The 10,561-nt window shown below is 35.3% G+C and overlaps 1 protein-coding gene across 11 annotated transcripts in view; it reads right to left on the reverse strand.

The window, feature by feature from the left end:
• Window positions 1-10,486, reverse strand: part of KNTC1 (kinetochore associated 1) — a 71,550-nt gene extending 61,064 nt beyond the window's left edge. For 6 of the 11 annotated variants that reach the window (XR_012125441.1, XM_017649303.3, XM_017649305.3 and 3 more), the window contains exons 1-12: window positions 10,322-10,480; window positions 8,354-8,523; window positions 7,554-7,674; window positions 6,150-6,265; window positions 5,713-5,791; window positions 5,034-5,111; window positions 2,951-2,985; window positions 2,597-2,707; window positions 1,586-1,679; window positions 1,186-1,238; window positions 856-971; window positions 492-540 (exon numbers count right to left, since the gene is read on the reverse strand). Coding sequence is in view for 10 of the 11 variants with exons in the window: in XM_017649303.3 (XP_017504792.3) it covers window positions 492-540; window positions 856-971; window positions 1,186-1,238; window positions 1,586-1,679; window positions 2,597-2,707; window positions 2,951-2,985; window positions 5,034-5,111; window positions 5,713-5,791; window positions 6,150-6,265; window positions 7,554-7,674; window positions 8,354-8,482 (981 nt within the window). In the remaining variant the exon portion in view is untranslated. Of the gene's footprint in view, window positions 1-491; window positions 541-855; window positions 972-1,185; window positions 1,239-1,585; window positions 1,680-2,596; window positions 2,708-2,950; window positions 2,986-5,033; window positions 5,112-5,712; window positions 5,792-6,149; window positions 6,266-7,553; window positions 7,675-7,735; window positions 7,885-8,353; window positions 8,524-10,321 lie in introns of those variants that run through there. The other 5 variants (XM_017649304.3, XM_017649307.3, XM_017649306.3 and 2 more) reach the window with 3 other exon arrangements.
• Window positions 10,487-10,561: the final 75 nt, after the last annotated feature.

Raw genomic sequence — 10,561 nt, forward strand, 5'->3', positions numbered from 1 at the left:
AATGAAAATCTACATACCTGAAGTCCATTCTACAATTTGTATTTAAGGTGAATATAATTCCCCAGTGCCATAACTATTTAAGACTCACTCTAAACAACATTTTCTTGTGGGCATTTTTACTCCTGAAATGCTGTGTTTAAAATACGGAGTGAGCGTCAAGTCTCAATTGGCTAATCCAATCAATGACATCCCAGTCTCAGGGTTTACGGTGATGTGTTCCAAACAAGTAATAATGTGGCAGAAAAGGCAAAAATAATAAAATAAAATTCCACATGAAGGAATGCCAAAACGTAAAAAAAAATGCAGAGTGAGATTTATATCCATCTTTTTTTTTAATGGGAAAAAGAACACTGCGGGATTATTTCTGATTTGCCAAGGGTCTATATGAATCAAGAGTTAAAATGCTGTGGGCACCACTCAGCTACTTTTGTGTGAGGGAATGCTATTTCTAACATTTATTGGGACAAATGTGAAATAATATTTTCCAATACCTTCTTAATAGTTGTCAGAGCGACTAATTTGAGATTTGTAATCCCTTGCCTGTAAGAGAAAAGGTTTAAGTGAATCAAATAAGCTTTGCCAACTGCTAGAAATAAGTAGAAGTGATATTCTTATATAAAAGTTAAAACTGATTCCCATAGAAGATATCAAAGTTGATTTCTCATGTTTATGGCTCAGACTGACACTCTTTAACAGAATCACTGGGAGTTTCTTATTGCCTATTTGTTCTCCATGGACATGGCCAACAATGAAATTGGACCTTAGTTTGTCAATCTGTTTGGTGTAACTTAGAGTGCAATACAAAATGATCTGAACAGAACCAGGCAAGTAACCACTATCAGCATCATGACGTACCACGTGACTGATGAAGGAGAATCTGCTTCTGTGGTAAGAAGAAACTCTTCTACATGAACAGAGGGCCAATTCCATATGGGAGTCAGAGTGTAAATATCCCATAAGCTCAGCACGTTCTGCAAAAGAGACATTTCACTGATACATCTTCCTAATGACTAAAAATTAAAATTTTTATGATCCATCTTTTGATATGTACATTGAAATAAAGCACAGTACACAAGATAGTAAACCACCCCAGCTAAAGTCCTTGTCTTTGTAACTTTGATGACATGTTTGTTGCTAAATATAATACCAAGTGAAAACACTGAAGGGGAAATGTCAGAAACATACATCAGTATCAAGGACAAAAAGTAGATTGTCTATCAGCTGGAACTTCTTTGCACCTAAAAGAGAGGAAGCAAGGTGTGTTAGAATTACATTTCTCCATTACATATAACCATATTTGAATAGTAAGCTAACATATTTATGGAAAGGCAGAGCTACATTTAAACAAAAAGTTCCCACTCTCATCTGTTCCTGCTTCTATATTTCCACTAAAATTTAAAACCGCCAAAGTGAAGAGTAACAATTACAACACATCAACAGTCATGTATGTGGACAATTATCAAAATAATTTTGTTTCAGAGTGGTAGAGCAAAATGGTCCATGTGCCAGATTAGGTATTAAAATTAGAACTGAAAATTAAACTTACTAAAAATTACCAAAGCTAATTTCATTCAACTTAATTTACCTTTAATAATCTCTGCATCAATAACATTTTTAACTGTCATTCCTTGCTGGGAAGAATCTGGTTCCCATTTTGAGAATGCACAATTACCAGTTCCCTGCAGAAGTGAAAACAGTACATCAATTGCATTTGGTTCTTAGATCTGAATTCTTCTCAAAGTAGAAACACCTAAATTGTACACATTAATTAAAAAATATATCTATGTATTCAAGAACAAATAAATTGTATCTTCCGGTTCCTCTCTTAGTTTATTGTCCACAGAAGAGTGGAAAGAATAGTGAACTGTTGCAGTTCATTGTTATCACCTGATTATTTTAATAAGGAGCAAGCATGTTCAGGTAACTCACTCTAAAGACAAAGAGTCTTTTAAGATCTCTTCTAGTATTATGAGATAGTCTTTAAGTATTTTCATTAAAATAACCACAAATAATTGAAAAACTTCATAAATATTAATTTAAAATTATTTGAAATTCTGGTAAAATATTGAACTAGATACAAAAAGGGGAAATGTGCTTTTTTTTTTTATTTTGGTATAATTAATTACACGAGCAACATTGTGGTTACTAGATTCCCTCCATTATCAAGTCCCCACCACATACCCCATTACAGTCACTGTCCATCAGCGTAGTAAGATGCTACAGAATCACTACTCGCCTTCCCCATACCCCCCTCCACCGGATATGTGCTTTTCAACTTATAATTTTGGCAAGTAAAAATGTTGTAAATATAATTATGTCGAATTTTTTGCCTACTTCTTGAATATATTAGATGTTTTATTTGTTGTTGTTTTGCCTATACTCAAAATTGAAGGAAATTTCAGATAGAGATTAGTGAAAATAAAGATGGGTATATTTTCCAACATTGAAGCCTAGGTTTACTTAGTGAGTTACTTTTATGACCTTAATTTTACAATTTCCCTGTTTCTGTTACACATTTAAAGTTAATTTGTTATTTAACCACAACTATAATGTTTTAATGAAGAAGCACAAAACAAAATTTTAAAAAAAGAATTACCCCAATTATCACAGGGATTTCACTTGCTAAATCTCCAGCCACAAGATTGAGACAACCAAGAGTATGATAATTTTCAGTAGAAATAAAACTGGATTTGATCTGTCCTTGTAACTGCAAAATTTAAAAATAAGAATGTTATATATATGTTCCACAATCCAAATTCCTTAGAAAGCCAGATAAAAATCAGCTTAAATCAATCAGTTATAAATGTATTTTTAAATACAAATGTTATTAAAATGTTTTATCAGGCTAATTCCCAAAATATTAACCAGTAGATAATCATACCCAGGAACATTGTCCTAAACTTACATTAAATCTGAGGTTCAAGATGACAATGTGGTTTTGTTTTCTTACCTTTTTTGCCATATTGAAGTCTACATTCTCAATCGCTGCATGAAAAAGGGAAAGCAGGCTAAATGTATATTATTAACTTATAAGTATATACAAGTCACCCCTTCTGTGTCAAAGTGAAGTGATAACAATCTGGTGTGAAGAACACTGGTTAGAACTTAATAAAGCAGTGGGGATTTGTCAGTTTTGCCCCTGCCTAGTGACATAAACTGTGACGACAGTCCTGTAGTGCTTATGTTTCTTCCTGCTAAAAAGGCCCTCTCCCTGCTCCAGTATGATTCAAGCTCTGAAGTCCCACTGTAAAGTCTGCATCACTACACTCTGTTTTGGAAGCACTCTTACTTTTCTAGTTCCCCAATTAAACTATGGAGGACTATGTATCTTAAATATTATTGTATCCCCTGGATCTTGCACATTTTGGCACATGCTAGATTTTTTTTTATTAAAGTTATCACTGATATACACTCTTATAGGTTTCAATGAAGAACACTGTGGTTACTACATTCACCCATATTATCAAGTCCCCCCCATACCCCACTGAAGTCACTGTCCATCAGCATAGTAAGATGCCACTACTTGTCTTCTCTGTGCTACACTGTCTTCCCTGTGACCCCCGCCCCCACACCACACATGCTAGATTAAAAAAAAAGATTTGTTGAATACATGCCTCAAACCAACTCCTCAATCTCTCCCAGCTCAGAGGGGTGAATGGTCCACACCACTCCCTTAACATGTCCTAAAGAATACGGCCCTGGTTAAAGGAACTTGCATGCCTCAACACCCAAAAAACAAATAACACAATTAAGAAATGGGCAGAGGATCTGAACAGACACTTCTCCAAAGAAAAAATTCAGATGGCCAACAGGCACATGAAAAAATGTTCCACATGGCTAATCATCAAGGAAATGCAAATTAAAACCACAATGAGATATCACCTCACATCAGTTAGGATGGCCAACATGCAAAAGATAAGAAACAACAAATGCTGGCGAAGATGTGGAGAAAGGGGAACCCTCCTACGCTGTTGGTGAGAATGTAAATTAGTTCAACCCTTGTGGAAAGCAATATGGAGGTTTCTCAAAAAACTAAAAATAGAAATACCATTTGACCCAGTCATTCCACTCCTAGGAATTTTCCTGAAGAAAACAAGATCACAGATTCAAAAAGACATGCACCCCTATGGTTACTGCAGCACTATTTACAATAGCCAAGATATGGAAACAACCTAAGTGTCCATCAGTAGATGAATGGATCAAGAAGATGTAGTATCTATACACAATGGAATATTATTCAGCCATGAAAAGAAAAGAAATCCTATGATTTTCAACAACATGGATGGAGCCACAGGTATTATGCTCAGTGAAATAAGCCAGGTGGAGAAAGACAAGTACCAAATGACTCCACTCATTGTAGAGTATAACAACAAAGCAAAACTGAAGGAACTCACAGACTCCAAGAAGGGACTAGCGGTTACCAAAGAGGAGGGGTTGGGAAGGGAGAAGGGGATTAAGGGGCACTAAAATCAGCATCGCAATATAGGTAGGTCACAGGGAAGGCAGTTCAGCACATAGAAGGCTCTATAGTATCTTACTACGCTGATGGACAGTGACCGCAATGGGTGGGTTGAGGACTTAATAATATGGGTGAATGTTGAAACCACAAGGTTGTTCATGTGAAACCATCCTAAGATTGTGTATCAATACTTTAATAAAAAAAAAATGCAAAAGCAATAAAACTGACAAGCTGCTATAAAAAAAAAATTACTGCCCTGTATTTTTAACACTTACATAGTTATTTCCATTTCCAAGTTCATTCATTCCATCAAAAAGCATTTATTATTACACTAGTGTATGTGTTCTGTCCCCAACTAAACTGCAGACTCCATGAAGGCTATAAGCAAATTATATTTCTTCAGATTTTGCTGCAGCCCTAACAGCAGAGAATGTGAATATTATGAATACTTAAACATATTCCAGTATCATAGGATGTAAACTAAAATAATATTCTTAAAGAGAATATTAAAAATTTATCAGGAAAATAATGAGAAAAACTGCTGCAAATCAGCAACAAGAAAATAATACCTTACCTTGTTGAATTTTCCCAAGCTGAAGGTTTGTAATACAAAAAAACCCATTGTTGGTAAGCAGCAGCATGTAATAGGTACCTATTGAAATAAAATCAAGCTGGTTTCTCTAAAAGGCACATGGATATTAAATTTAAACCAGTGTCTTGGCCTAGTTTTAAAATATGTCAATTTCATTTTAATTCTAATCATCAATATAGTAATCATGCAAATAAAGCTTATTTATAAAGAATTGGTAAGTTATTTGCAAAAACAATGGTAATGTCTTTAAAACCTTTATAAATCAAATCAAATTTCACTTGCCAGAGAAAAAGGAAATCTCAGATATACCAAAATAAATTAAGGTCCAACTAATATTTGTTGAAATGAAAATATGATAAATGTGCCAAAACCCACAAAGATATTTTAAGTAAATATAATGTCTCCTTGATAATCTAGAGAACTCTCAAAACTGTAAAAGTGAGTTTAGATATAATTAGGAAAAGTACATTTAAACTTCTGAAAAGAGCTAAAATAAAAAACATTTCTTACAGTAATATTTATTGCATCCCGAGAAAATTTAACATTGTGAAGGCATAGCAATGAATTAATTTTCTTATTAACAATGAATTTATAGAACTTATTAACTGTAAGTCTGATTTTTTTATTATTAGAAGACATTAAAAAAATTCAAAACACTTACCTTCACTCGAACCATCTCTCTCAATAACAAGATTCCGGTAAGTATATTGATTTTCATCATTAGCTTTCTGAACAAAAGCCTAATTGCAAATTAATTTCAAATGATATGATTAAAACCCAGAAAAATACAATCAAGGATTATGCTCCTTAAACCCGAGTTATCAGTTATCATTAGCAATAATTCTGCTTATATTCCGAATGTTTTAGTTTTAAAATGGAAAACTACTTTGGACAAGCACAGTAAGAATATCGTCATAACTTAATTTTTCAATTTTGTACTTACTTCATATGTTCCTAAGTATGATTCTTAAATTTAGTATAAGGAAACATTCTTTTAATTTAAAACACCAATTAAGTAAAGATTTGCTAGAGCTTTAGTTGCCTATGAGATAATTTAGAATTTAGATAACAAAACTGAAAAACACAACAGGGTCTTACGTTAGTGAGTAATGTTTGCTTTGATGTTACATGAATAAGATGTAAGTTGCCACTTCTCTCCCCAACCAAAAGAAACTTTCCTTCTTGACATAGGCCAACTACATCCACTTCAGTATCTGAAAATGTCAAACCAAAGTTACAAGCTTCCTTTAAAAATGTTTGTCAATGCAAAAATAAATTACAACTGTTGTTATTAAAGTCCATTCTTCAAGCCTCCTTTAAATATTTCCAAAAAGTGGTGATTAAAGTAAAAAAGATGCCACTGACTGTTGTTCAGTCAACAAACATTTACTGAGCACTCATTCTATGCTAAGCATTGTTCTAGGCCTTTTGCATCTGAAAATATTAAGAGTCCCACCTTCATGTAGCACAAATTCTAAGGCAGAAAAAGATGATAAACAATTAGCAAAATAAATTATATGACATTTAAAAAGCTGATAAATTCTCTGGAAAAAAGAAAAAGTAGAGCAGGGAAAGAGCCCAGAAGAGTCATGCACGTTGCAGTGTGAAGAGTGCTTAGGATAGCACTCTTCAAGTGAGATACAGAAGACTCGAAGGGGGTGAGGAAGTGCTTGTTTGTACACCTGCAAGAACATCAGGGGATTGAAATGGAGGCCAAAGGGGGAAAAGAGAGATAAAAGCAGAATCATGTAAATGGCTTATGAACTAAAATTATTCAGTAGCAATAACTTTGTACAAATGTATTATATGTTAACACAGCCCACTATGCCATTGGTGAAACTGTGAATCTTGTGGGCCAATCCAGAGTACTTACATTAAGATTCCATGAAATATTAATTTCTTGCCTCTATATTGCAACTGAGATTTCATTCTCATATGCATACCTGCTGATTCCTTATCCTTGCCTAAGTTCTTACACAAACACTTGAACAACCATCTCTCAAAATTGCAGAAAAGCTTTCACAATATTTCCATCTATTTTCCAACACAATCACAGACTTGTCCCTCAATTTACTCTTAAGTCCATATTTGCATTTACATAAAGCCCTTTAACTAAATAAAGAATTCATAAGTATTTAAAAAGCTTTTTACAGTGCCAAACATTTTAAAAGTATTCAAATATCTGTTGATACTGAAATATGTACAAGATTCAGCAACTTGAACCAATCAGGCTCAACCATTTTCTACGATATTCTAATGCAAAACCATGCAAGTAAGTAAATTGCTGTTTTACATGTTTCCCGTTAGACTGAGAAAAAGGTTCATCTTACTATCCTTTGTGTCTAGTACTCAGCACAAAAAAAGCACTCAAGATTAATTTTTGAAATTAGTCCAATTTTGAGTCTTAGAAATAATGGAATAAAGAAAAAGCAATGCAGTAGTAACTGGCAGTGAGATATAGTTGACTTTCAATTTATCTTATCACAATTACATTAGACTTACCAAATATAAGATGCAATTGAAGCGATCTACAAATTCTGTCAAGCAGTATCACTGATTGATCTGCTACGATAATAAACCCATCACTTAAGCTGCATGCTTGTATCTTTGGATTTAATGAGGCCTGTGGGAGGGAAAATCATGACTAAAATAAAACACTTTTATATATGTTTAACAAAACTTACCAACTGTATCAGCGTAGTCCCAAGCACCAAACTTTAAAACTTGATGAGTCTTTTTTCCTCTAGCCCATACATATAATTAGTCAAGTTTTTCTTTGTATGGGATATCTTGAATCCATTCAGAGTCCAAATAGGGAAATACTCCAGGATTGCTAGGAAAGGGCAAAAGAATCCCCTGTCCAAGTCTTTGTTTCCTAAGGGTTGATCTTATGCCTGTAGGAGCCAGTAGGCCCTAACATAAATGAATGAACCAAGACTGAACTCTCAGCATCTGGGACATGACAGGGTGGGGCACTATGGTGTGCCCCAGGGACTCCAGGGCTTCAGCTTTGTTGGCAATATTTTATTTCATAAGCTGGTGGTAGATATTCTTCGTATCATTTTGTATATATTCTGTATGCCCAAAATATCAAGAGGAGCTCTGAAATGTTCAGTCTTGGAAATAATGACCTTAAGATGATGCAAGGAAAATTCAGATGGATATTCTAGGCATCTGGGCTTGAATCTTGATTCCCTGAGGAAGTGCAATATTCATTCATGAAACATTTACCATGTGGCTACTATGGCTTACTAAGCATTCAGTAAAAATTTTATGAATGAAAACAGCATCATAATCATTACCTTTTCGGAGGAGATCTTTGCTAGCAAATCTACTTGATATAAAGCAGTTCCGTGTTCTTTTCTTGAACCAACACTTAGATACCCACTTCCTGTGTCTTCACTTGTTAGTAGCTCAATATCATTCCACATGTTTCTGAGTTTACTTTCCTGAGCCAAAACCACTGCCTTCCCTGTGACATGTGAAATTAGAGACCAAATTATAGTTGCATAGAAACCAGTTCCTTGGGAAATGAAAAGGCATAATAAAAAAAATACATATATCAGTAAAGACTTAACAAGTTCTCAGGTGGAATAAACCTTTAATCAATATGGCAATAAATAACAAAAGCTTTGAAGTCAGACTATCTCAGGATGCTAGGATTGCAGGTGAACTTTAAAGAAAATGTTTATATTAATGTTTCCAGTATTATTGTATAAAAGAAAATGATAAGGGGAGCAGGAAAAAACTGGATTAGTTTCTTATTGGACCAAAGAGTATGCTTGTAACTGTAAGAGAGTCACTTAACCATCTCATCAGCAAAGATTTATGTAACTCATCTTATGTGTGATCTGGGTGGGAGTAGAATACTAAAACAAAACAATCTCTGGATCAAGACCGGTACGGAAAAATAACCAAATAATTACAATTGTTTTGATAAGTGCTAGCAGAAATGTTTTAAAATCCATGGAAGGAATACAGCACAGAGTAGGAATGATTTTTGACTTGGTGCTCTTTCACATTTACTAGCCAGTTGTCCTTGAGCTATCAATTTAATCGTTATGTTCCTCAACTTTCTAATTTATAGAATAGGAAGATAGTTGTACCTACCTGAAACGGTTGAGTTTTAAATGTTAACAGAACAATGCACTCACTCAATTTTAAGTGTTAACTTATTATTGTTATTGGTGGAAGCAGGTAACATTTGGGCTAAGAATTTAACAGTAGCTTTTAAAATACAGGAGAAGAGTTCATACTAAAAATGTAAGCAAGGGTATGGCAACAATGCATGTTAGACAATAGTTTTAGTGGCTGGTGTTTGTTTAGGTGGGAGCTGGGAGGGGGTTAAGAAAGGAGGGTTAGGTTGGAGTGAATCCTTTTATGGGGCTCAGTGTTTCACATCTGTAAAAACTGGGAAGTATTATCAGCCTCCCAGGCCTATCACACTCATTCAACAAATGTTTATTGGAATGCTTACTGTGTGACAGGCAGTGTTCTAGGAGCTGGCAATAGAGCCGTGAAGAATACAGAAAATGTCTTTGTCATTGTTTAGTTTATATTCTTGCATAAGGACAGACAAAACAGTTAACACCTCCTGAGTACGCAAAAGACTTTTGATCTGCACAACCTATTTTACAACTTTGAAACACGAGTCAGGGATTCAATAAACGGCCAATGTCACCTCAAGAGAGTAAACAAATTATTCAGCTAAACAAGATCCACGGCTGCTATTTATTAACTGTTATACTGCCTCTCAACGAAAAAAATAAGTAAACGCAAAGTAGAGAGTCTCCTGAGGAGGACCTGTTTGGGAAGAAAAGATGACATTTGAGCTGAGACCCAATAGCAAGATACCAATTATGCAAAGCTCCAGGGGAAGAGGTTGCAGGCTGAGGACAAAGGTTCAGAACTGGAATGAGTTTGGGGCTGCTGCCGGGCCACAAAGCAAGAACGGAAAGTACGGGATAGAAAGGAATCCTTGACTTTAAGATTGTGTTTTATGATCAGTGCCAGAGGGGAAAGATATTAAGGAGAGTGACATGTTTTCGCTGACGATTTGAGATCACTCTGGCTGCTGAGAACAGAGATTAGCGAATCAAGTGGAGTGAAACGGCGTTAGTTAGGCCACGCAGCATAAATGCTCTCAGCTGGACACCAGAGCCAGAAAGAACCGACTTCGACCTCTCTTCCGCCAGCGTCTTGAGGGAAAAACACTCAAAATGAGCTGAAGCAGCTGCTGCTTGGACTTGAACCCACCCCCAGCTCCTCACCTGCAATCGAAGAAACTAAAGAAGGACACAACTTCACAGCCCTACTTGCCGACTCCCACAACCACCCTCAATCTCTCCAGGGTCCATCCCACAGGTTTAAATTGGCGGGATAACATCAAGCCCAACCCCTTTTACGGCGGCCGGAGGAGGCCAAATTTACTTTAGAATCGAAATAGGAAGTTGCCCCACCCTAAATTCTACTTAATAAGATCTCCTGGATGAACATTTTAGGGTGTATTG

This window comes from Manis javanica, chromosome 15 (genome assembly GCF_040802235.1).
Source record: "Manis javanica isolate MJ-LG chromosome 15, MJ_LKY, whole genome shotgun sequence".
In the NCBI taxonomy this organism is placed as follows: Eukaryota; Metazoa; Chordata; class Mammalia; order Pholidota; family Manidae; genus Manis; species Manis javanica.